This window comes from Macaca fascicularis, chromosome 14, assembly GCF_037993035.2.
Source record: "Macaca fascicularis isolate 582-1 chromosome 14, T2T-MFA8v1.1".
NCBI lineage: Eukaryota > Metazoa > Chordata > Mammalia > Primates > Cercopithecidae > Macaca > Macaca fascicularis.
Genome location: NC_088388.1, coordinates 32,204,098 through 32,231,612, shown reverse-complemented (window position 1 = coordinate 32,231,612; position 27,515 = coordinate 32,204,098). Strand labels below are relative to the sequence as shown.

At 42.8% G+C, this 27,515-nt stretch overlaps 2 protein-coding genes across 17 annotated transcripts in view; both read left to right on the top strand.

Annotated features, from left to right (window-relative positions):
• Positions 1–3,957, top strand: part of HIPK3 (homeodomain interacting protein kinase 3) — a 106,797-nt gene extending 102,840 nt beyond the window's left edge. For all 7 annotated transcript variants that reach the window (XM_045371657.3, XM_074013987.1, XM_074013986.1 and 4 more), the window contains one exon: positions 51–3,957. In XM_045371657.3, the coding sequence (XP_045227592.2) occupies positions 51–527 (477 nt within the window). In that variant the 3' untranslated portion in view covers positions 528–3,957. The remainder of the gene's footprint in view (positions 1–50) is intronic.
• Positions 3,958–22,257: 18,300 nt separating this feature from the next.
• KIAA1549L (KIAA1549 like) overlaps positions 22,258–27,515 on the top strand; it is a 292,279-nt gene continuing 287,021 nt past the window's right edge. For 8 of the 10 annotated variants that reach the window (XM_074013979.1, XM_045371660.3, XM_074013977.1 and 5 more), the window contains exon 1: positions 22,667–23,039. In XM_074013979.1, coding sequence (XP_073870080.1) covers positions 22,802–23,039 — 238 coding nt within the window. In that variant the 5' untranslated portion in view covers positions 22,667–22,801. Of the gene's footprint in view, positions 23,040–27,515 lie in introns of all 10 variants that reach the window. The other 2 variants (XM_065528331.1, XM_005578244.3) reach the window with 1 other exon arrangement.

Sequence of the window (27,515 nt, the reverse complement as noted above, 5' to 3'; positions counted from 1 at the left end):
TATCTTTAAAAATATGTTATTCAGTCATTTTTTTTTTTCTTTATGGATAGGTTCAGCACTTTGGATCTGGGCATCAAGAGTGGAATGGAAACTTTGGGCATCGAAGACAGCAAGCTTATATCCCTACTAGTGTTACCAGTAATCCATTCACTCTTTCTCATGGAAGTCCCAATCACACAGCAGTGCATGCCCACCTGGCTGGAAATACACACCTCGGAGGACAGCCTACTCTACTTCCATACCCATCATCAGCCACCCTCAGTAGTGCTGCACCAGTGGCCCACCTCTTAGCCTCTCCATGTACCTCAAGACCTATGTTACAGCATCCAACTTATAATATCTCCCATCCCAGTGGCATAGTTCACCAAGTCCCAGTGGGCTTAAATCCCCGTCTGTTACCATCCCCAACCATTCATCAGACTCAGTACAAACCAATCTTCCCACCACATTCTTACATTGCAGCATCACCTGCATATACTGGATTTCCACTGAGTCCAACAAAACTCAGCCAGTATCCATATATGTGAAAAACAGTATATTGGGGAAGCTCAATGATACAAACATTTGATTAAAAATAAAAACATGGTATTTAATAAATATTAGCCATGGCACAAGAAAATTATTTTTGAATCATGTAGACTTGGGTGCAATTTAAACAACTTTGAGCTTTAAAAACTCACTTTTGATGTGTTTTGCACATTTGGTATAACTTGTCTTTGGTCATGTTATCTTCTTATGTAGTAACTCTAGACAGGTGACTTATGGGAGCAGAAGTCCAATTTTGCTCCTGCTATTTTTTATAAATTGCCTTCTAACTAGTGCAAGACACGTCCACATTTGGGAAGCCATTCTGTGTACAGACTTAGAATTACAGCATACAAGTGAATTGTATTATCCGTGTCTTAGTGTATAAATGTTGGGTCACTTACCTAAGAAATTGAGCTATTGTTCTTTACATTTGCATGTGTCTTTTGCATGGGCAAAATGTTGCCTAGACTTTGCTCTTAAATGTTGTTCTAATAATCTCAGCTGCATTGTAAACCGTTCCCACACATAGTGCCTTAAATATTTGAGGTTGTTAATGTTATTACCTATATATAAATGTTGAGGACTGCAGCACTTAAAATTCAGACCTACTCTTTAGTTTCCTTTTGATAGCGTAATGTTCATTTTTGGTTTTGTGTGGTATGATTTCAGGTAGTAGCTGTTTTTTTCCTTATTAAGAGGGCAGCATGTTTGCTGTAGCTGAATTCTGCTGTCTGATTTTTGAGAATGATCTAGCTTCAAGAAAAGCAAGCAGTTAGTAGTGCTTAAGAAAAATTGATTCAGTATCTAATGGATATTTGATAACTGTCACAGCACAGCATTTTATATACTATTAAGTGAAACTGCAATACAATCTAAGTTTATTTTGAGAGTGTTTGCTGTATAATTGGACTTAATAAAATGTTTAGAGGTACAGTAGGCATGACTTTGGGTAGATAATAAAATGCAAAATGCTCATTGATTCATGATGTGGTTTTATCTTAGCTTGGGCAAACCATGCAGTATTTAATAAATAGTAGCAGAACTTTTACTATTGAAGCTTGAAAAGATGTGAGTTCTTTGTGTGCAATTTTTGATTTATGCATGTGAGAGGGTTTTTTTTTTAAAGTATTTTTACATTGCAGTACTTGTTTTGCTTGTTGGTGATGTTTGCTTATTTAATACATTCCGTCAGGGACAGAAATTACATGCTTTTTTTCTTCCTAGGAAGTGTGTTGAGTTCCCCCCGCCCCACTTTTTTCTTTTTTGGGTGGTGGTGATGGTAGTGGTTATGTCTGTTTAAATGAAGTTGCTTTTACAGCACCAAAGACTTAATCATCCATTTCCTATATAAAGGTAGCTACTTTTTGCATAGACCTCAAGTATATTGTAGTGTAGAGGTGGAATTTAAGGAAAGGTATTAAATTGAGGCTGTGTTTTAGCTTACAGGCAAGTAATAAATTGTATCATTTATCTTGAATGTATCATAGATAAGCTGCTATATAACGATTGCCACTTCAGATAGCTGTGAAATTAGGTGATTAACTAGTTGTTATTTAGCCTTCTAATTTCTGTATAAGTCTAATTACATGAATAGAAATTGGGGTTTTGATTTTTTACTTTGCTTTTCTGTTTGGAGTGTCATTGTAACTACTGTATTGTAAATGGTGGAAAATAATTGCATTTGTTATTTTGGGGTGTGTTATTTGCATCAGTATTTTATCTCTATTAATGTTTGTGCTCATCACTGCATATTAAAAAAACTTGGATGTATCAATGTAACTTAATTTTTTATTTTCATACTGGCATTGTAGACACTTGAGAAAGCTGTATCTTGCAGGCTTGACTTAACTTTTTTTCCTTAAAAATCTGGAATATAATCTTACAGCATTTACTGGAATAAACAGTACAAAGCATTTGAGTGTAAAACTCTAGATGTTTTGGATTTACAGCGTTTCTTTGATAAATGAATTGTATACCACTAGTACAGCTCTAGTACAGCATTCACGATAAGCTAATAATGGATAAGTTTTCTTTACTCCATTGACACAAGCAGTGTTTTATTTAATAATCATCAATGAAATAAATGTGCCTGAAATTGATTTTAAAAATTACAGTATTAGATCATAAAGTAAAAACCAGCAGTACATTTTTAGTCACACTGAAAATGAAGGACTTAATTTTCCCCACAAGTTTCAGTGTTTTTAGTAATTAATTCTATGCATTTTATACCAATAGAAATATATATATATATAAAAATACATGTTTAAAAAGAAGTAGCCTAAGATTAATTTAAAAGATTATTTACAGATGACACATTTATGGAGTCACTATTTAAGTAAATTTGCTGCCCTCCACAGCCTTCTGATTTTATTTATATGTTCCAGCAGATGATTAGGATCTGCTCACTTCTTAGGAAAGAATCAATGCCGGCAACACATTGTTTCAGAAACACCAAGTGCAAAGGATTGATTGTTTCACAACAGGTACAAAACCGAGAGTTTTCTTTTTGTTTAGGGCCATGTTTACTACCCTGAAATGTTGTATTCTTTGTCTTTAATTTCCAAGACTTAAAAGCAGTCTTGTTAAATTGACATAAATGGTAAACTTCAACATTGTCATAATACAGTATTAAAGTTTGATAAAGGTATATCCCAGTTAACTACACTGCTCTTTAAATTGCAATCATGGGCATTTTAATGTATTTTAAAATAAATTTCAAAATTCTGCTAAATTCTTAATTTAGCATATTGACAAAGTAATCTGGATTTATACCTTTTAAAAACCATTTTGACCAGTTTTCTTTGGTTTTAATGCTTTCTTAAATAAAACACTGCATGATTTCCAAGTTGCATATTTGCATACTATTTTAATTTGCAAAGCGTTTTTTTAATCAAATATCCTGATATTTAGTTGTTTTTTTTTTTCCTCCAGGGTGTTTAATTAAATATGTTACTGTATTAGCAAAACATTTTCGTTTTAAAAATCTGCTAATTTTAAACTTGGACTGTGTTAAGTAAAAGTTAAATCATACACTGCAAGGTGTAGGAAGATTTGTTTTAATGAATCCAATGATACAGATTTGATTACTAAGTTTGAACTGTTAATTGTTTAACAATTTTAGACTTGTGGCTTTCTTTCTTTGGTTTATTTGTTTTTGCTTTTACTCCTATGCTACACTAGTTTGCCATGTAGCAATTGCACTGTGCAATATTACAATAAGGACTGGGAAAATTTTATGGATGTAATGTCTATTACGGTTTGCGATAGTATTTCTCTCTAGTTCTCAGTGATTTAAATGTGACCAAGCCTTCTGTACTTTGTCACAAAAAGCGGGTTTTCCAGGTGACTATTTTGGTGAGTGTCAAAATAAGAATTTATGGTGTATTACTGTCGATTCACTTTGAATTAAAATATATATATTGCAGCAAACAGCTTGTTGACTTTTTTTCCACCCCAATACTCCTTACAGGGTAGGGAAGGGAGACGTTAACAATATTGAGTATCTATTAATAACTGACATCATCTTATTTAACTCTCAAAGCCACCTGGTGAGATAGGTATTATTATCTTTGTCATACAAATGAGGGCATAGCTGCAGAATGTTTAGGGAACTTGCACAAAGTCACATTGCCCATGAGTTGGAATCTGAGATACACACCAGGATATCTAACCATATAACTAATCTACTTTATATCAGTTCTTTTAAAACCGAAGTCTGAGGCAATGTGCCCAGAGTACCTGCAACCATAGGATGACCCTGACCCATTTTCCTTCAATATTAAGTTTCCGCAAATATTTTTTGAGAGAAGTAATTTCTGCCCAATATGCGTGGATGAAGAATAGGGAATTCACGTGAATTTTTAATATTTAAAACGTGACTTCAAAAGAATGTGATTGTAATAGGCCAACTTATGTCCTCAAATACCAACACCTCATAATTCAAGGATCTAACTTTCAAGAAACCTCAGTTGGAAAGTTTCTAGAGGAGTGCTCCCCCAGAACACACTAGTGAGAATACATATTTTCAATTTCTGCCTTCCCCTATCAATGTTTAATTGAAGTACAACATAAATGCATTCTTTGGCATCTGGCTATTTTTTGTTAAACATTTAATTTATAAGATACATCCACGTTGTGTGTAGTTCATTTATACCCATTGCTGTATAGTATTCCTTTGTGTGTATACAGAACTATTGTTGATGGACATTTGACACCTGAATAGTGTCTACTTCCTGGCTACTGTGAATAGGGCTGCCATGAATGTTTTGTCCATATTTTTTGGTGAACATACGCATGCATTTCCTTTGGGTATATATGTAGGCATGCATTACTAGGACATATGGTGTATATAGATACTGCCAAACATTATTCCAAAGTAGTTAATTTACACCTATTAGCAGTGTATGAGAGTTCTAGTTGCCTTATGTCCTCACTAACACATTATATTTTTTTGTTTCTTTTGTTTTAGCCATTCTTTTGAGGGTGAGTTGTTCAAAATAATATGAACGTTTTCATGTAGGCCAAAGCACTGATCCTACATAAAGATGAAATTCAGAATTTGCAATTTACTTGAAAGTAAATTAGCCTCTTGAAAAAATACGAAGAAGCATTCAGCTATTTCAATAGATCTAGGAATATAACATTTTTTTCTCTAAAACAGGGTAATAGGACGAAAAAAGGGCTTTGAGCAACACATTTAAACCATTGAGCCAGTAACTACCCAGCATAGTGCCTCGCATATAGTGGGTATGTCATGAGTCATTTAAAAAATCTTTTGGCCGGGCGCGGTGGCTCAAGCCTGTAATCCCAGCACTTTGGGAGGCCGAGACGGGCGGATCACGAGGCCAGGAGATCGAGAGACGATCCCGGCTAACACGGTGAAACCCCGTCTCTACTAAAAAATACAAAAAAACTAGCCGGGCGAGGTGGCGGGCGCCTGTAGTCCCAGCTACTCGGGAGGCTGAGGCAGGAGAAAGGCGTAAACCCGGGAGGCGGAGCTTGCAGTGAGCTGAGATCCGGCCACTGCACTCCAGCCTGGGTGACAGAGCAAGACTCCGTCTCAAAAAAAAAAAAAAAAAAAAAATCTTTTGAAGCATCTACTATGTTCCAAGCATCATATGCGGTGCATGTACCAATGGACAAAACAGAGGTCCTTTTCGCTCTTAGGGATCCAACCTTTTCCCAGGGGAGAAGACTAAAGTAAGGTTCAGGTAGGGTAAGTAAAGAAGACGGTATGGGGATAGAGTGACTGGAAGGGTCATGTCAGGGAATGCCTCAGTGAGGTGACACTTGAACTGTGACAAGGACAATGCTGATCAGGCATGCAAAGAAAGAATATCTGACAGAGGGAGCAGCAAGTTAAGCTTTTAATATGAGCAAAATAGGAAGTGGCCATTATGGCCAGAGCATAGTGTGTGAGTGGGTGGCAAGAGATAGAAAATGCTACTATAAGGGTGGGCATGCAGGCTTTTTCCCAAAGATTGGAGTGTAGATTTAATTCCATATATTGTAGGAGGCCATGGGATGATTTTAAGCAGGCAAACAATATGACCTAATTTAAAGATCAGTCTGGCTGTTGAATGAAGAATAGATTGCAGGGCCAGGGTGGGAGTTGGAAGACCAGGTAGGAGGTTACTGAAGTAGTCTAGGTTAGAGGGATGAATACCAATAGTTATGTTAAGAGGTTTGTATTGCCAATATAGTCTCCCAGTCTGTGACTTACCCTTTTAGTTTCTTTTTTCTTTTTTTTTTTGAGACAGTCTCGCTCTGTCACCCAGGCTGGAGTACAGTGGCATGATCTCAGCTCACTGCAACCTCCGTCTCCCAGGTTCAAGTGATTCTCCTGCCTCAGCCTCCTGAGTAGCTGGGATTACAGGCACGTGCCACCACGTCCAGCTAATTTGTGTATTTTTTTTAGTAAAGATAGGGTTTCACCATGTTGGCCAGGGTGGTCTCGTTCTCTTGACCTCGTGATCCGCCCGCCTAGGCCTCCCAAAGTGCTGAGATTACAGGCGTGAGCCATTGCGCCCGGCCAATGACTTACCTTTTAGTTTCTTAACAGGGTGTTAGGAAGAGCGAAAGTTTTGGATTTTGTTGAAGTCCATCTTATCAATGTTTTCTTTCATGGTTTGTGCTTTTTGTGTCCTAAGACATTTTTGCCTATCACTAAGTTTCAAAGACTTTCTCCTTTGTTTTCTTCTAGGAGTTTTATAGTTTTAGCTTTTATTAAGTCAATGGTTCATTTCATGTTAATTTTTGTGTGAACTTTTTATTTAATGGTAATTGAGAAACTACACTGACACCTAATTAGAAGTGTTGTTATTTGAAGTAGAAAAATCAGATGTTAATGTTTCATATTATCCCATTGTAAATATAATACATGGTTACAGTATGCTTGGGTAATTCAGAAAAATAGAGTTTTTAAACATAAAAATGTATGTTTTCAGATAGTTAATGTGCATATAAGCAACTTCAGATACAGATATTTGCTACGTCAATTTATAGCATTGAATTTATAGGCATTTTGCATGTTTTACAAACTGCACAAACATTTGAATGCCAAAATGCAAAATTATAAAGTGATCAGATTTATTCTAGTAATTGCTTGTTTCTTCAGCGACTCTGGAGAATCCAAAGAACTCAACTTTTTTTCTCATGTAGAATTTCTATACTTTTTTTTATTAAAAAATACAAACAAGAAAAAAAGAGTAGTACAGTGAATACACATATAACCTTCGCCTAGATTCACTAGCTGACATTGGCCTTATTAGCTTTGTATGTTTATGTGTAGTTTTTAAATTGAGCCATTTGTGGTTAATCATACTTGGCCCCAAAATACTTAAGCATGCATCTGTAAGAATAATGACATTTTCAACAAACCATGAGACCTTATAACATCTAGCAAAGTTAACAATTCTGTAACATTTATCTAGTTTTCAGTCGGTAGTCAAATTTTCCCAATTGTTTCAAAAATGTCTTGAAACAAGTAGCTATTTTCCCCCTACTCCACCAACCAATTAAGATTTACCTACTGCGTTTGGCTATGGCATGTCTCTGACTACTTTTAATTCAGAACAGAACAGTCACTCATCCATCCACCATCCTTTTTTTTTTTTTGAGATGGAGTCTCACTCTGACACCCAGACTGGAGTGCAGTGGTGTGATCTTGGCTCAATACAACCTCCGCCTTCTGGGTTCAAGCGATTCTCCTGCCTCAGCCTCCAGAGTTGCTTGGATTACAGGCACCCATCACCATGCCCAACTAATTTTTGTATTTTTGGCAGAGATAGGGTTTCACCATGTTGGCCAGGCTGGTCTTGAACTCCTGACCTCAAATGATCCACCCACCTCGGCTTCCCAAAGTGTTGGGATTACAGGCGTAAGCCACAAGTTCAGGCTAGAATATTGTACATTCTGGATTTGTCTGATTGTTCATTTGTCCTAATTGACTGATTTTTATTTTCTGCAAAGTAGAAGGTGGTTCTAATGCCTTGGTTCGGTGTTCATGAGCAAAGCAGTTGTGTCATTGTGTCATGTCAGGTTGTCCACTATCAGCGATGACACTTAGTTATAACTAAGAGTGATGACTGTCCACTGTCATCGGTGGGGTGATATTTTGAAAGTATCAATAACATTGTACTCGGTGTTTTTAGCATGCATTAATGATTGCTGTCTGAATCCATTACACTGGGGATTGCCAAAATGGTGATTTTCAACTCTATCATTCCTTCTCTTAAATACATTCATGACCCGGCATCTTTCTGTAAAAACAGGCTTCCTCCCTGTACACATGCTCTCTCACTCTCTGTTTTTCTGTCATCACTATGGGTTCATGGATTTTGCTTTAATTCAGTAGCTTAAAGTGACCAGTTATCTTCAAGACTCCTGAATCTTTTTGACATCACCACATTTGTCTGAATATTCCCTTGCTCTCTGGTCCAAAAGAATGTCTTTGGCTCACCTTGTACCTTTTCTGCCTCAGATCTGTATTCAGCTATTTCACTAAATAGCCCAGGTTTCAAAGGACTCAGAGTAATTTTTACAAATCAGACACAAAACTAATCGCTTTGTCTTGTACTACTTCCCAATCATGGTTGTCATGGGTGTTTAATTGTGGTGTCATGATTAGTTTCTGCTCTTCTCTTAGTTTAGCTTTAATCCGATATCTCCATGACTTAAGGGTATGTCTGATTCCTATTTCTGCAGAGATGTGGCTTGCCCAGCAACTACTGCACACTGCTGTGAATCTTACTGATCTAGGCTCCTTCTTAGCCTAGCACGTTGATTGCAGATGGTAATTCCGAAGGCAGGATGAACAGGGAGATGAATGAGTGACTATTTTAGAGGGCATGCTTGGAAGAAGTAATGTAGTAAATGCAGCATTTACTACTTTTTCTCTAATATTTAGCACTTGTGCCCAGTAAATGTTGAATCAATGTGGGCCCTAGGGTTTGAGGACATTATTTAGCAAATCTTAGTAATATTTGTATTCTCAGTGATGATGATGAACTTGAAACAGGTGCTGAGGTAAGAGCAGGAACTATGCTGCAGCATTGCCACAGTTCCCTTATCCCTTCTTTCATCACTTTCATCATATTTCTTGTATTGTCTACCTGCTCTTTGCACTAACTGTAAGCTCTGAAGACAAAGGTAATCCTGCAGACTCTGTTTCTTTGACATTTGCTATATGCCTGGCCACAGTCAGCACTAAAACATTTGTTAAATAGATGAGTGAAATCAATAAACATCTGTCGAATGGAATTTAGGAGGCCGAAATTTCATTATCTGCTTTGCTACTACTACTCTAGGTAGTATGATTTTGAGCAAGTTTGGGCTTCAGTTTACTCATTGGCAAATTGAGAGCCTGGGGTTGCAAACTTAAAAGCAGCAAGGGCTGGGTAGATGCCATAAGTAGATGAAGGAGACTGAGTGGGGACTGGTCAAGTGGAGAGTCAAAGCCCCACCCAAAGGAATCAGGAAACACAAGTAGGATGGCAGACCAAATGTGCACCAATGTCTACTTTTTTGAGAAAACGCAGAAATATGCACGTCAAATGTTGGCAACTAATTCATAAGTTTTTAAAAAAATTATTTTAGATATGATGTATATGAAACACAAGTTGTCTTCAGGCCTGAGCTGGTCTGTGGTAGGCAGTTTGCAAGATTAGTTATTCCGAGTTTATTTTCAGTTTGACGTTTAGTAATGCCGTTCAATATAGTATTGCTATGTTGTATTATGGCCAGCAGGGGGGGGAAGTTCCCTAACAAAATTTTTTTTAACTGGTCTCGTAATAACTTTAAAGAAAATAACAAAGCAGAAATATGAGCAGTGTAGGCTATGTCGGAGCATCTAATTTTTAAATTTTTATTGTTAGAGACGAGGTTTCTGTCTCTCTGTCACTTAGGTTGGAGGCCAGTGGCATGATCATAGCTCACTGTAGCCTCAAACTCATGGGCTCAAGTGATCCTCCCACTTCGGCCTCCAAAGTTTCTGGGATTACAGGCATAAGCAACCACACTTGGCTCAGTTTCTTTTTCCTTCTCTTTTTTCTTTCTTTCTTTTTTTTTTTTTTTTTTTTTTTTTGAGATGGAATCTCGCTCTGTTGCCCAGGCTGGAGTGCAGTGGCGTGATCTCTGCTCACTGCAAGCTCCATCTCCTGGGTTCACACCATTCTGTTGCCTCAGCCTCCCAAGTAGCTGGGACTACAGGTGCCCACCACCACGCCCGACTATTTTTTTTTGTATTTTTAGTAGAGACGAGGTTTCACCGTGTTAGCCAAGATGGTCTCGATCTCCTGACCTCGTGATCTGCCCTCCTCCGCCTCCCGAAGTGCTGGGATTACAGGCATGAGCCACCACACTTGGCCGGCTCAGTTTCTAATTTTTATAGATTTTGAAAAAGTGAGAAAGGATTTCAGTCCTCCATGAATTCTTAAATTACTACTTAGACTGACTGGTTTATCATGGAATCAAAGGAAGACATCCATTCATCCATCCATTTCTCTGCTGTCAGGTAGACCTGCCATGTAGTACGAAAATGTGTAGATCATTTTGTCTCTAGCAAAGGAAATAAAACTTAGAGGATTTGGCAACTGGAAGTGCAGGGAAAAGATAAGAGGAAAAGAGTAATAGTCATTCAACCATTGTACCACAGCCTTTTATGTGGCTTATTCTCACAACAACCCCTTCTTGTGACAAATCATTTTTTTTTTATTTTGCAGAAGAAGAAAAGGCTTAGAGAGGCTCAGTAGTTTACTTAAGATAACACAGAAAGAGGCCAGGCGATGTGGCTCATGCCCGTAATCCTAGCACTGCACTTTGGGAAGCCGAGGTGGGTGGATCACCTGAGGTCAGGAGTTCGAGACCAGCCTGACCAACATGGCCAAACTCCGTCTCTACTGAAAAATACAAAAAATCAGCTGGACGTAGTGGCACGTGCCTGTAATCCCAGCTACTTGGGAGGCTGAGGCAGGAGAATCGCTTGAACCTGGGAGGTAGAGGTTGCAGTGAGCCAAGATCGTGCCACTGAACTCTAGCCTGAGCGACAGAGCGAGACTCCAAACAAAACAAAACAAAACAAAACAAACAAAACAAAACAAAGATAACACAGAAAGAAGCAATGCTGAAATTCAAGTCCCTGTTTGACTCTAAAGCTGTGAATGTCCTACCTAATTACATTCTCTAAAATGCAGTGCTGGCAAATGTTCATCAACTAGCTGAGTGGGTGAGGGGGTATTCATATGTATTTATATAAACTTGTTATAAATTACATGAATGGTAGACCATAATTTATAAATGATAATAAGTATACAACAATCTTTATTATAAATTCCATATGGCCAATTGTTTCTCACAGAATGCTTTTGTTGAGTTTTCCAGACATATAAGTATGCTTATAAGTATAGACTTAAGTAAAACCTTAAGTTGGCTATAGATATACTAAAAGTATATAGATAGATGTATAGTGTAGTATAGTGTAGTGTAGTGTAGTGTAGTATAGTATAGTATAGTATAGTATAGTATAGTATAGTATAGTATAATCTATTTGTATACTTACAGCCAGCCTAAGGTTATAATTCTTCCAACTTAACGTTATAATTCTACCATGATTTGACAAAATCAGGCTATGAATAAATGCTTGATTACTACCTGATTTAGCCAAGAAGTTGCTCATGGTATCGATCGACAAGTATACTTTTGATGTCAGTGTTTATTATTTTCTTTTACATTGAAGACCAAAAGGAAACAGCAAAGACGTATGTTAGAACTTCACTTGTTCAACAATGACATGAGTGAATTCTTTGCTCTATCTGACAATAATTTTCAAATACTGGAAGAATATGCTTTCCCTTTTTCCCCCATATTTTGTTTGCTATTAGCAATGTACAACCATAGGTATGATAAACATTTAAATTTAGTCCGCATTAACATTTTCTCCATCACTTTCTTAAGTCTAGATGATCAACAAAACAATAAGTCAAGCCCTGATTTCTAGTGTTTGCCAATTTGCATGGTGTAAATGCTCCCACCAAGAACAATTTCAAGCTATCTGCACAATGTCGCTGAACACAGAGCTGGAAAGAGATTTGCACCATATAACATAGATACGATAGACATAAATAACTTCAAGAGCACAGATAATAGTGAAATTATTCGAAAGTGATATGTTTTGAGTATAACTCATCCTTACTTTGAACAGTAGTGTGGGACCATAAAAATGACTATACAAGCTGAGACTATGTGATCTTTATCAATGGGAAAAATTACAATTGTTCCATGACCCTTAACATTATTTTTTTGTTAAAGCATTGCTAAGTCTCTTACTGTTGGTTGTAAATGTATAGGGAAATGAAAAAATAGTAAAGCTGATATTTATATAGTATACCAATTAGAAACATGAGAAGCATTGAGAGTTAAGCATTTTATTTCTTTGCAAAAAAATGTATCAGTAGTTTAAATGGTGTTTGCATTCTTCTTATCATATAACTTAGGATTCACTTTTTTTATACCTTGGCAAATTGTCATACTCCTTTGCAAGTTTGGATCAACTTCCAGCATTTTATCCTCTGTGCTCTGAATGTTGTGAAATACGTCTGAGAATTTCTCTAACGTGAATCTTTTTCAGCATCACTTCCTTTCTTGGGCTATCTTCATTCTTTTTGTCAGAACCACTTTGCTCATTTATGTTGATAAATTTGCTTTCCCTGAGTTCCTCTGGCTGCATCTGTACAGACTCTAGAACAGCAGCGTGTCAACATTCCTACAATGAACTATTTCCTCTACAATTCCACTTACATTTATGTCAAATTTTACTTCCAGCATTGTCACTTTTTATTTCTTTGCTCACCCTCATCTTTGTTGGTCAATTCCCTCTTTTGATTCTATCCACTTTTGTCAAATGTCATGTGGGTTTGTCACTGGAGGACAAGAAGGTAAAGCAACCACACAATTTGCTGTCTGTATGAACTGAATGACAGACGAGCAGTGCTCCGTCACTGACAGTCTTTGAAAGAAGAGATGCGATTGGTCACTGATCATGAAGTACATCTATTACCTACAAAGTGATTTGTGGACCAAAGAGCTAGCAATGAATTTGTACTTTATGCAATCACTCACCGCTAATATACTGTGGTGACTAAAATCTGAACTGCGTTGTTGGCAGACTGGTATTATTTAACTAAACAGCAATAATTGAAATTCGTGTATCCTGGATCCGTGTAAAGCGAGGATTGCCCTGTATTTACCTTTGCTTTTAATATAATTTAATTGTAACTTCATGTAATTGAATTTGTAATGATGACTGTGTTTAACAACTGCTTCATAAAATTCCTGTAAATTTAACAATTGGCTCTCACAGCAGGTACAAGCGAGATTTAGCACACCACTGCAAAACCTCATGAAGTATCTAGTACTTCTCATTTATGTTAAGCAAGGCGGCTGCGGCTTAACTTCCCAGGAAGAATAGCATAGCCAGACCTATCATTTCAAGGCTCATATTCTTTAAACTCCCCTGATAACTGCATTCAAATAATCTAAAGAGTTACAACAAGCCTATAACCTTATTCTATATCTTCTTGGTATCCATCAAGAGGATATATTTGAAAACTTAACAACTTTTAAAAAGTGAAACATTTGTTTGAGCTCTTGTCTTTTCTTCCCAGCCTTATTTCTTTCATTAATAGCTGAGAGAATCTGTTGGTCAGCTTTTGATAGGTTATGCTGCAGTAACAAATGAGCCCCTAAATCTCAGTACCCCAAACCAGCACAGGCTTATCTTTTTCCCTTGTTTTATGTTGCTCCCAGATTGGTGGCCGCTCTGCTCCTGTCTGCAGGTCACGTATGCTCCATGGGCCTTCTTTATTTTAGGATTCTGACTGAAAGAGTAAAAAATATTGGACATGCTTTCTTATTGGAAGAGGGAAAAGATGCAGAGCTGGACCTTGAAATGGTTCTTGAAGCTTATGAATGAAACTGGCACATTGCCATCTCTGTCGCATGCCATTGGTCAAAAGAATTCACATGCCCTAGTCTAATATCAATGGGGAGGAAAGAATCATCAGGGCAGAAGGGCACTGCAAATCCCCCATGGTAATCGGTGAGAAAGTACAGCCACCCCTCGGGTGTGTGGGGGATTGGTTGTAGGACTTCTCTCGTACACCAAAATCCACAGATGCTCAAGTCTGTGATAAAAAATGGCAAGTATTTGCATATAACTACACATTTACATCCTCTTGTATACTTTGGACCTGGCACAGTGACTTATGCCTGTAACCCCAGTACTTTGGGAAGCCAAGGCCAGAGGATTGCTTGATGCTAGGAGTTTGAGACCAGGCTGGGCAACATAGCGAGACCCCTGTCTCTACCAAAACAAAAATAATAATAATAATAATAATGAAAACTAGCTGTTGTGGGGGCGCATGCCTGTAGTCCTGGCTTCTCTGGAGGCTGAGGCAGGAGGATGACTTGAGCCAAGGAGTTCAAAGCTGCAGTGAGCTATGGTTGTGCCACTGCACTCCGGCCTGGGTGACAGAGCCAGACTCTGTCTGTAATAAATACATACACACATGCATATATATATACATTACATTCATCCATTCATCCATCCACTTTCCCATATACTTACATACTTTTTTTTGAGACAGCGTCTTGCTCTGTTGCCCAGGCTAGAGTGCAGTGGCTTGATCATGGCTCACTGCAGGCACAACCTCCCAGGCTCAAGTGATCCACTCACCTCAGCCTCCCAAGTAGCTGGGAATACAGGTATGTACCACCATGCCCAGCTAATTTAAAAAATGTGTTTTTTTGTTATGTTATTATTATTATTATTATTATTATTGCAGAAATGAAGTCTAACTGTTGCCTAAGCTGATCTGGAACTCCTGGTCTCAAGCAATCCTTCTGCTTTGGCCTCCCAAAATGCTGGGATTACAGGCATGAGTCACTGTGCCTGACCACATATACTTTAACCTCTAGATTACTTATAATACTAATAATACAATGTAAGCACTATGCAACAAGTTGTTATAGCATATTGTTTTTTATTTCTATGTTTTTATTGCTATATTGTTATTTTTTATAGTTTTTCTCTGAGTATTTTCCACTGAGGTTGGTTGAATCTGTGGATGCTGAACGACGGATACAGAGGCCGTGCATAGTCATCTCCCTTCCCTTCTCCCTTCCCTTCCCTTCCCTTCCCTTCCCTTCCCTTCCCTTCCCTCCCCTTCCCTTCCCTTCCCTCCCCTCCCCTCCCCTCCCCTCCCCTCCCCTCCCCTTCCCTCCCCTCCCCTTCCCTCCCCTCCCCTCCCCTCCCTTCCCTCCCCTCCCCTCCCCTTCCCTTCCTTTCCCTCTTCCTCTTCCTTTTTCTCTTGGTATCATTAGTTACTCCCTGTCAAATCCTTCAACACTGTTCCTGTCTCCTCCTGTCTTCTTACCATCCTTATTGTGCTGTCTCGGTTCAGACCTGGAACTTATCCAAACTAATACTTTTATCTGACTTCCTGGCTTTGAGCCCCACTCCCCCGCCCCCACCTCCAACCTTCCCATTACTTTCCAGGTGGTCTTTTTAAAATTCAGTTTTGATCAAGATGGTAGCAGTGGAGGTGCCAAGGAGATGCTTGGAGCAATAGAAGGGGCAAGTAAACATAACCTAAGTGAAAGCAGAGCTCTGCTTATCAAATTCAGCTTTAAGACAAGCCCTTGACCAGTTTCCTCAAAGATTCTCATGAAAATTCTGAAGTTGCCATTGGATGCCAGCCTGCTTTCAAATTTCCACTGTCACTGTCAAGATGATGTCCAACCTCTTGGAGGACTTTTCGGAGGACTTTTCTTTACGTTTTTAGAGACAGGGTCTTGCTGTATTGCCCAGGCTGGGCTTGAACTCCTGGCTTCAAGTAATCCCACCTTGGCCTCCCAGTGCTGGAATTCCAGGCTCGAGCCACTGTGCTTGGCCTTTGGAGGACATTAACTTCTCCATGAATACAATCTAATTTTAAGACATTTCTCTTACCCTAAAAAGAAACTTTGTGCCCATTACAGTCACTGTTGGTTTTTACTCCCCAGCCTCAGGTAATCACTAATCGACTTTCTCTTTGGTTTGCCTTTTCTGGACACTTCATACAAGTGGAGTCATAGAATATTGTGACCTTTTGTGACTGGCTTCTTTGGTTTAGCATAGTATTTTCAATTCATCAGTGTTGTAGCACGTATCAGTACTTTCTTCCTTTTTATTGATGAACAGTATTTGGTTGTCCCACATTTTATTTATCTTTTCACCAGTTCATGAGTTCTTCCCAATTTTTGGCTATTGTGAGTAATGCTGCTCCATATATTCATGTAAAAGCATTTGTGTGGACTTACGCTTTTATTTGTTTTGAGTAGATACACGCATCTTGGTATCTTGGGTAGATACGTCTAGTTTCTGAAAGGGATAGTGTGGTAGCATTTTAAAGTTTTCTGAAGGTTACCAGTTATTAGGTGATGGAGTTAGGACTTCAACTCAGGTTGTAAATCACTGAGATTTTCAATGACCAATCCTGGTTTCCACCCCACAGAGCCCAAGAAACAGTCTCAACACAGTCAAGCAAGAAATTGAGGGCAAAGAGAGATAGTAAAAGTGAGCTACCCCCGTAGTGTCAAACGCTAGACCAGATCTCTGCTCTGCTGTTGGATGAACCCCAAAAGCAACAGAAGTATTAGTGGGAGACAAATTGGCCTTTGACGGTTAAAAACAAACAAAAGACTCTGCCTCCTCCCACTGGAGGATTTATTTATTTACTTATTTACTTGAGACAGAGTCTCACTCTGCTGCCCAGGCTGGAGTGCAGTGGGACAATCTCAGCTCACTGCAACCTCTGCCTCCTGGGTTCAAGCGATTCTCCTGCCTCAGCCTCCTGAGTAGCTAGGATTGCAGGTGCACACCAACATGCCTGGCTAATTTTTCTAGTTTTACTAGAGATGGGGTTTCACCATGTTGGCCAGGGTGGTCTCAAACTCCTGGCCTCAAATGATCCACCCGCCTAGGTCTCCTGAAGTGCTGGGATTACAGGCGTGAGCCACCAAGCCTGGCCCCCCTGGAGGATTTAGAGGATAATTAGCCAGAACCTGGAGGAGTTGAAATGTCATCAATGGAAGTCAAGTTTAAGTCAACAAACACTGAGCAGCTAAGCTGCTGTGGAGGACGCGCTGAGGACTGAGATCAGCCTCACTCACCCCGGGTCTGGGGCTGGTCTTAGTGGGTGCCGTTACCGTCTTGCTGGCCCTGATGTCCTGGGTCTTGGGGTGGGCCTGGGGAACTGTTTTTAGAAAAATAGGTTGAAATATAAGTGGAAGGGGAAAGCAAGTTGACCTGTGTTTCTGCAACAGCCTTCTTACAGTTGGCCTCCTCTTTTATCTCACCCCTTTTGTACCCATTCTATGAGGTGGCCAGAGTGATTTTCCTGCAACACACATTCACCACTCCTCTGCTTTAAAACTCATCCCTAAGCTCCCTACTGCCCTCTGTCATTGTTAATTCAGCTGCATCTCTTTGCCCTCGGGGGCAGTTACAGTCTACAGGGAACCCATATGATAAGCACTTTTCTCAGGGCCAGGACAGTGCCGGGCAGGAAGGGCCCAGTAAGCGACCCATCTCGGTTATATCCAGTGTTTTCTCAAGGGCACGGAAGCAAAGAAAACCATATTTAAAATTTCATTTTGAATTTCTTCTATCTCAATGTCTGCAATATATACACCATGGCACTTTAGGCCACCATGGCACCAGTCCCTTGCTTGCCTCCCTAACCTCCTCTCTCAGCAGTTTCCTCTGCAGAAGCCCACAGCCTCCTTTCCTGCTCCCCAACAGCATATACGGAACTGTGGCATCATTGAGTGTTTACTCGTCGCCCTCACTGACTGTTTTTTTGAGATGGTGTCTCACTCTGTCGCCCAAGTTAGAGTACAGAGGCCGTATCTTGGCTGACTGCAACCTCTGCCTCCTGGGTTCAAGCGATTCTCCTGCCTTAGCCTCCTGAGTTGCTGGGATTACAGGCGCCCACCATCATGCTTGGCGAATTTTTGTATTTTTAGTAGAGATAGGGTTCCACCATGTTGGCCAAGCTGGTCTTGAACTCCTGATCTCAAGTTATCCACCCGACTTAGCCTCCTAAAGTGCTGGGATTACAGGCCTGAGCCACCCTGCTCAGCCTCCCCCACTTCCTCCTAAGCACGCAGTTCAGTGAGGGTGGAGACAAGGCCTTGGTTGCTGTAGGAATCCTAGAGTCTAGGACAGTCCTGGGTGCACAAAAGGAGTTCAGTGTAGACTTGGGCTTTGCTCCAGCAAGGAGTGTCAGCAACAGAGTTCTGGACTGGAGGAGAAATAGCTGCTTATTTTAAAAAGAATGAAAGCAGAGGCCCAGAGATTTCCCCTCTATGAATGGCAGAAATTTATATCGTGGGCCTGAAACAATTGCCCAAAGATTGTTCTATTTTCCCAGCCTACCAAAATGCTTTGCATAAAACACTCTGACTTTTGAAAGCTATGTAGCAATAAATTTACACACCGAGAAAGCCCCAAAGCCCTAGAAATAGACTAAAATTAATGAAAGAGTTTATGGTTTAAGAGGGTTGCAATTGTCACATAATAAGATTGGCTGAGTGTTTACTGTGTGTCAAGTATTCTTCTAAATGCTTGACACGTATCAATTCAATCCTCAAGACAAGGAGGGAGTCACTTTATCATTTCCAGTTTTATAGGTGAGAGATATAGAAATTATGTGATGTGCCAAAAGTTAAACAGCTAGTAAATGGTAAGGCCTGAATTTAAATCTAAGTAAAGTTTCAGAGTCTGTACAGTCACCCATCAATCAAGGAGTCATCAGTCAAAGATCTCATCAAGCATCCTTCTCCAGCAGAGAACCCTTCCGGAGTGGTTCCTCCTGGATGAGAATAAGGTACAAACTCCATACCATGGCATCGCAGGCTCTCAACGTCTTGCCCCTAACTTGGCTCCCCAGCCTGGAGGCTGAATCTCCCTAAGTTCTCTCTGTGCTTCTCTCACCAGATAACTTATCCTTCCCTGCAAAGTGATACAGACTTTCATGCTTTTCTATCATGCCATTGGCTGTGCCTGGTAAACTCCGACTTTAAATGTGTCCTTCTTTTGACTCTTCTCCTCCAGGCAGAAACAGCCACCTCTTGCTCACATTCCCATGGCAATGAGTGATCTGCACGTACCTCTATCGCATTCTCAGCACATTGCTCTGAAGTTACTGCCGCATGTGTCTGTCCCCCTCATTAGACTGTAGGCTGCTGCGTCTTCTTTTTTTTTTTTGAGACGGAGTCTTGCTGTGTAGCCCAGGCTGGAGTGCAGTGGTGTGAGCTTGGCTCACTGCAACCTCTGCCTTCTAGGTCCCGGTTCAAGCAATTCTCCTACCTTGGCCTCCTGAGTAGCCTAGGATTACAGGCACACGCCACCATGCCCAGCTAATTTTTGTATTTTCAGTAGAGATGGGGTTTCACCATGTTGGTCAGCCTGGTCTTGAACTCCTGACTTCATGATCCACCCACCTCAGCCTCCCAAAGTGTTGGGATTACAGGCGTGAGCCACTGTGCCTGGCTGACTGTAGGCTTCTTGAGGAAAGGGATGGTGTCTGGTCTTGAGGCCAGCCTCATCAGGGAGATGAATCCACTGAAACACCAGTCCAATAACCAAAACGTGACAGTAATTTATAATTTGTATAAGTCTGGCAAGTAATGGAGAAGGGAAAATCCCATTTACAATACAGCGAACTTTCTCGAGATATGCGTTTGCTATCTCCCAACCCCATGGCAGTTGCCCCTAAATCAATCTCTCTCAGCTCGCATGCAGAAGCCAGCTGTGTTGAGGTCTTGCCTTTCTTGCTTTGCACACAGTCTCTCCTGCCGGATCTTTTATATCTCTTTAGGCCAGCATCATTCAGTCGCTTCCCGTGTGAACGCAGCCAGCCTGTCCAGTTTCCTCAGTTCCTGGCTAACCATCAACACCACAATCATCCAGGTGCAGAAAACGGGTGGGCGGAGGAAGCTGTGGCTACTAAAGCGTTCATGTTTTCCCCCATCACACCCATCTTTCTGTTCTCGGGAGCTCTTAACTCAGAGCCTGGTATAGGATTGGTGCTCCTGAGAGTGACTTATCTTCCCCTCTCCCTCTCCTTCCTTTTGGGGAAAAGCTCAGATGTGTCCAAGACCTTTCACAACTTGGCCTCAGCATAAGAGTTCTGGGTTTCGAACAGGCAGCCCCACTGCTCCAAGACCAATCTTCCTGCCTCCTTCCCTGCCTCTGCTCTGCCCACTTCTCTCTCCAGGGACTTCCTTGTCCGCAACACCTAAGCGAGTCCAAACACTGCCCTTGTTTCAGTTCTTTGCCTGACATCCTCATTCCCCATCACCTTGTCCGTGAGATCCCCACTGGCTGCAGGGCCATTCATCTTGTTATGCTGCCTGAACCATGACCACGGGCTGGCTTGCTCACAGCGTCTCCAACTGATTTAGTGAATTGCTTTATCTCTTCAACTCGACTGCAAGTTTCTTTCTTGCTTTCTTTACCTTTTTTGTGAGATGGAGTCTCACTCTGTTGCCCAGGCTGGAGTGCAGTGTTGCCATCTCGGCTCACTGCAACCTCCGCCTCCCAGGTTCAAGCAATTCTCCTACCTCAGGTTCCCGAGTAGCTGGGATTACAGGCATGCACCACCACACCTGGCTATTTTTTGTATTTTTAGTAGAGCAGGGTTTCACCGTGTTGGCCAGGCTGGTCTCAAACTCCTGACCTCAGGTGATTCACCCACCTCGGCCTCACAAAGTGTTGGGATTACAGGCGTGACCCACTGCGCCAGGCCAGACTGCAAGTTTCTTAACACAAACCAAAACAACCCAACTAAAGAACAAAATTAAATCATAACCCCCAACAAGGCATTACTATATTTCAACGAATCTTAGACACATTATAAGAACACATCTGACTTCTGAAAAGTTAACATGTGAAAAGAATGCATCTTAGATGAAATATGGTGTTATTTCTATCCTGCAGATGCTCAATAACTAGAACCGTAACACTTTTCCAGAACCCCTGGCTAAGCTGCTGTGCCCTAACACACCAGGCACACTCTGCCCCGGGATGTTAGCCTTTTTGGTTCCCTGTATCTGGAATGCTCTTCGCGCGTGGCTTGTTCTCACCTCCTTCAGATCTTGGCTCAGACGTCATCTTCTCAGCGAGGCCTCTCTTCACAATGTTTAACGTTGCAACACCCCTCCCCACGTTTCATTCTTTTACACTGATTTTTCTTCACGGCATTTACCTGTCTAATATTCTATTACTTATCTGTTTATTGCAGGTGAACCCCCACTAGAATGTCAGCTCCAGGAGGGCAGGGATTTTGTTTATGGCTGTTGTCCCTGGCACATCGCAGGCAGTCAATACGTATTGTTGAGTGAACAGAGTCTGAGCTTTACTGGGTCAAGGATGTGTGTGTTTCCTGGCTGCGTGTATCCCCAGTGCCTAACACAGATGCTGGCAAGCAGTGGGTCCTTAATACATACTTAGTGACTGGGGATAGATGAGGCGCCTATGAGCCAGGTCACTTGCTAAGGCCATCAAGGCTAGCAAGGGCGAAGAGCAGGGGACCAACTCAGGTGATGCCTGGGCCTTTTGTCCCTCTGGGCAAGGGCTACCTGTTTGGGGGAAGAAACTTTGGAAAAAATTTCCCCCGGTCTTCCCAGTGCGCAGTGTAATGCTTTGCACGTAGTGTGGCAGCAACAAATATTTATAATGTGTTTTAACCCAGCAGGTTATTGCAACTAGGCCACAGCCGCTTGAGGTCCTCAGGAGTAAACTGGCATGAAGGTGTACCCCGGCCCCTCAGAGAAGTAGTGAACAAACAGCACAAAGCGCGCCCGCCCTTCTACAAAGAGCATTTCCAAAATCCAGGCGGAAGAGCTTTCCTGCAGCTTGGGCACGTTGACCATGAACCCCTCCCGGGCCAGACGACCTCTCCCGCCAACCTTCCCTCCTCTAGATGGGGGACAGGAGGGGAGGGAAGCCCTCCCCTTGAGGACCTCCGCTGCGCGGGAGCCGCCGGGAGGGGTCCCCTCTTGGGTCCCGAGCCCGGCCAGGCGCGCGGGAGCGGGGAGCGCGCGGTGGCTTCGCGCGCGGGGCTGCGCGCGCGCGCCGGCCTCGCCTCCTCGCCTTCTCGCCCGATCCGGAGGCTACGTGCTTTCTTTGTCAATGAGGCGCCGCTCGGAGCTGCGGTAGCACTCGCGGCCCGGGAGCCCCAGCCGGAGCCGGGGCTGGAACCCGAAGCCCAACGAGGCACGAGGAGCGAGGAGCTAGGAGAGCGGGGCACCGAGGCTGCAGCGGCGGCGGGAGGGAGGGACCCGAGCGCGCCCCGCGGCCGCCACCCCGGTTCCCGGCAGCCTCGCCCCCTCGTTCTGCAGGAGCCGGCCCGCGGGAGGGGTCCCCGGGCGGCGCCTGTCCCACCCTCGCCGCCCCAATCGCGCCGGCGCGCGGCGACAGGCACCGTGGGAACCCTGGCCCGTGCCCGCCGCGGTTCCATGCGGGCCCGGCCCCTGCGCGGGTGAAGCCGCGGCTCCCCGGAGCCCGCCCCGGGCGCGGCAGGACGAGCGAGCCAGTCGCGCCGCTCGGCGCCCCCTCCCTCCGGCGCCCGGGCCGTGGCCGGCGATGCCCGGTGAGGACCGGGGCGCGGAGGGCTGGGCTTCCCGGCGCGGTGCAGAGCGAGGCAGCGGCCTGGATGTGTGAAGCGTCCCCATGGCTCCGCAGGAGGCCAAGCCTCAGGGCTCAAGGGAAGCCGGGCCCGCGACGCGGGGGCGCGGGGGCCGGCCCGTGGCGCGTGGGCTTGGTCGGGCAGGCTGGGGAGCCGCGCGCTGCACGGGCGTGAGGGGCCCCGGGGCCGGCGCGTCCCACGATGCGCCCCCGCGGCCACCGACGCTGCTGCTGGGACTCCTGCTGCTGGCGGCCCTCCTGGAGCACTGCCAGGCCGACCCGGGTAAGCGCTCGGCGGCGGGGCGTCCGCCGAGGTTTCTGGAAGAGCTGGGCGGCGGGTCGGGACCCACACCTGCCCGGGTGGCGGTGGAGAGGTATTGGCAGCACTGGCTCTGGGATTCTCTCTGCCCTTTGCTGCTGCAACTGCAGGCGAACTGTCAGAAATCCGTCTTTCGGGAAGGCACTTTGGGCGGGGAAGAAGGGCAATCGCCTCTTCTTTTTTGGACAAGTTGTAGAACCTTCCTAGTGGTCCCACAGGCACGCTTTATTTAGAGAAAGATGTGTGTTTAGGACGCCTTAAACGGGAAATGTATCATTAGAACACGTTTTAGGGTGGCAAAGCCCCTGGTATTTTGGGCTGTTGAGTGTCCACTTTGTCTTAACTGCATGAAATGACTAGAGAGTTTTAGGCAATCCGCGTGTCGGCTTCCCAAATATCAACACAGTTCCTCCTGTGTTGATAGCGGAACGTTTTTCTTTTGGGAAGGAGGTCTCTCCAATAATTGCTTGCACCTTGCAAAGGGATGCAGGCGCTCGTTAAGTATATAATCCACTGTTTGCAGGTTAGTTAAAAATAGTCATGCTTGGCTTTTAGACTTCAGCAATCCCCAGGAAATAGATTTCTGTAATTCCTTGGACAATTTTGAGAAATCTATTGTAAGTATTCTAGGTGGGGGTGGATTATTCTGCTAAGTGTGCTTCAAAACTTAGTGCAGTAAGCAATTGTCTTGGAAGTAAGAATGATTACTGCCTGCACTTGGAAAGGGCAGGCTTTTGTGTTTGTGATGAAATTCTGAGCTCTTGATACACTGCCTTATCAAGGAATATAGTTCTCACTTCAGATAATGTGTTCCTGTAGTTTTGCATTTTTTAGCAAGGACTAATGACCTCTTCTTTTTCAGAGTGCCCCATTCCCCCAATTAGATTAAAATTCCTAATTGTAAGGGCCTCACATTGTTTTAGATAAGAGAGTTTTAGGTTAAAAATATTTCTTGTCTTCAGCAGCTTAATTCAGAGCCCATTTTCCTTTGATTGACTCACTTAAAGGGTCACTGACAGGTGGTGCTTGTGTTTGCAAGTTACTGTCAAAGAATTTTCTATTGTGATTATAGTGGTTACAAAGTTCAGGGATCTTTGGATGTGTGCCTCAGACTTGAGAACCTCTGACGAATTTTAGCCCCCGATTTTTATGCCTGTAGCAGTTTTTAGTGATGTGTATTTGGCATAATTGTTAAAAGATAAGACCTGAGAAAGACTCACGTAAATACCTTGGTATTCATTGGCTCAGAAACATACGTCCACGTAAATGCCTTGGTATTCATTGGCTCAGAAACATACATCCTGTTTTTGATTAAAGGATATCAAGTCCTTGGTCGTTTTTGTGAACTGCTTATGAGATATTTACTTTGGGATGATGTTCATTTGTTCAGCCATCTGTAATATGTGAAACTGGCTTTCATGTGTTGTTCCTGTTCAGCCTGATGTTGAGTGATTTCCTTGGATCAGTTTTGAATTTCTGATCTCCCTTCTGACCTTTGTACCTTGAGCCTTCTGAATCTCCCTGACTTTCCTTGGCTCCTCTTTCAGACCACCAGAGCCTGACTTAGGGGACTTCTGATCCACATTGTTTGGGTTTAGCCCCGGTGTCCTCTTTCTTTTTCCTTTCAGTGTGGTGGTCATGGGGATACGGGGCTGGGAAAGATGCTTTGATTACAATGATGGTAAAAATCATTAAAGTTGATGTTCCTCCCCAAAGTCCTCTCCGTTTTACTCCATCTCATCGGAGTGACTCGTTGCTTCCTCTGTGCTTTTTGGATGCCCTTTCTGCTGTCCACCTTTATGACCAGCTTCCCGTGGTCCAGCCCACCTGTGGATCCACAGTCCACCTCTGGGCTCCACGGTTTTCTGTGGGTTTGCCACTGATTCAATTCCATGACTCAATGGAAGGGTTAAACACTGGGTTCCCTGTGTGTAACGCTTACCTCTTAACCTCCCACCTGCTCTCATTTGTTCTCTGATTTCCACGTGAGGCAGTTTCACACCAGGGTAGGTGAGTCCTGGGCCTAATGCAGGGCATCCTAAGGGGTTTGTGGGAAGAAGCAGTGTCAAGAGGGAGGCGGGAGAATGAATGACAATTTCTGGGGACCTTTGACTTTCTGCAAACAGCCTAATTTGGAACTTATTCTGAGGAATCGCTGCGCTTGGGTGCTGCCACTCACTGCAGAATGCGTCCTACCCTGAGCTGAGATCTTACTCAAAGTGCTGGCTTGCTACAGTCCCGTCATTTACATGGCTGCTCTCCCTTGTTGTTTAAGGAAGGCTAAGCCAGACATTTGCCTTGGTTGAAAAATGGGCAAACATAGATTTGTTTCTGGAAAATTCTGTGGCAAATGTTTAGCACCTTCCCGTCCCGGAGACTCTGCAATGTGTTCCCAGTCTACTTCCATCCACCCCACCCCAACCTCTTTTGCTTGAATATTCTAAAGGAATCAGAGTTCCTTCTCTTTTTCACATAAAGAAAAGGCTGTTGTCATCTTCTTTGCCCTCCCTCAGACTCCTAACTTCCATCTCCGTCTTTCATCTTGCTCTCAGTCAGTAAGTTCTGTTTTGGATGCGGGAGGTTGGTGTGGGAAATAAGTTTCTTTGTAGCAGTGAGTACTGACACCCTCTATTCTCCTTGGCCATCCAGGCTCCAGGCAAAATGGTAGCGCTCAAATTTGACTTCACTCTCTTTTTAACTACTGAGCTTCCCTTCAGTTCATGTCAGTAAACATTTACTGTGTGCCTGTTATGTACAGGGATCGTGCTCATCCGTTCATGGGCAGCTACTCAGTGTGACTGTCTGGGTCTCAGTTCTCTCATCTGGAAAATGGCGACAATAATAGTTCCAATCTCACTGGGTTCTTGTGAGGATTACATGAGTTAATGCATCTAAAGCATTTAAAATGCTTGGTATTTTAAATACCAAGTGCTTGGTATACAGTAAGCGCTCAATGAATGCTACCTGCTCTTTTAAAATGGCAGAAATAGATGGAACGTTTACCCTGTCTGGGCGCTGTGCAGGGGCAGGGGATACAGAAGTGAATAAGGACGAGGCAGTTTGTAGAAGCCCCTCAAGAGGAGGGCGATCAAGGCCCTTGCACTCTGTACCGTGTGATCAGAGCTAATGAGGGAATAGTTAATTCTGGGGGCGGGGGGGCCTTGAAGGATGAGTTGGGGGTGGCAGTGTTGATGGTGGCATTTCTGGCAGAAGAAAAGTGAAGGGTTCTTTGTGGTCAGAGCACAGGGCACTGTAGGGAGGAGTCCTCAGCACCCTGTCCGCATGCTGGAGCTTCCCTAGGCCCTCCTTTGCCGCCTGAAGGGCTCTGAGGGACTGTGTGCTTCTCCCTCCGACTTGTTAGTTCCTGATTTACCTTCATTTGCTTATTGCCTGTTACAATACCCAGCACAGATTAGGAATTTATTAAATTTTCAGTCTCTACACTCCTGTTCCCCCTGTTTCTGTTAGATGTTAGAATAAGATCTCATTTAAATAATTCACAGTAAGTTGTGAAAGACTGCTTTATTACGGGAATATATTTGCATGTTGATAGACGGTTTTGTTGATACCAAAGATTTTCTTCTGGTTACATGGTCAATTTTAGCGTCAGTGCCATATGGTGATGAGAAGAATGTATATTCTGTTGTTTTGGGGTGGAGAGTTCTGTGGATATCTATCAGGTCCTCTTGATCCAGAGTTCAGGTCCTGAATACTTCTGTTAATTTTCTGTCTTGACGATCTGTCTAATATTGTCAGTGGGTGTTAAAGTCCCCCACTATTATTGTGTGTGAGTTTAAGTCTCTTTGCAGGTCTCAAAGAACTTTGTAGATCTCTAAGAGTTTTATGAATATGGGTACCCCTGCATTGGGCACATACGTGTTTAGAATACTTAGCTCTTCTTGTTGAATTGATACCAAAGAATTTCTAATGTAGAACACAGTGTGGGGGGAGATAGTTTTGACCTAGAATGTCCTCCTTGTCCCTCCCCAACCTTCCTGTACACATCGTCAACTTGCAGTCGAGTCTAGAACAGATTCAAGTTCATTTGTTCATTCATTCATTCCTGTATTCAATTTGTTTTGAATGCCTCAATATCCCGAGGTAACAGTAATGAACAAAAACAAGGCCTGTTCTCACCGGGATTAGAGAGAATGGGACCTGGTTTTGTTCATTACTGTTACCTCAGAATATTGAGCCCAGTGCCATCCATATTTGACAGTGCTTACCAGTCATTTGAAGATCTTGTTGAAATGTGGATTCTGATTCAGTAGGTCTGAAATAAGGCCTGAGAGTCTGCATTGTTAACAAGCACTTGAGTAATGCTGACGATGCAAGTTTGTGGACCCCACTTTGAGAAAGAAGTGGCAATAAGCAAATACCTGTAGGTCGGGTGGAGGTCAGTTATATGGAGCAAAATAAATCAGGGTAGGGGATAGTGCC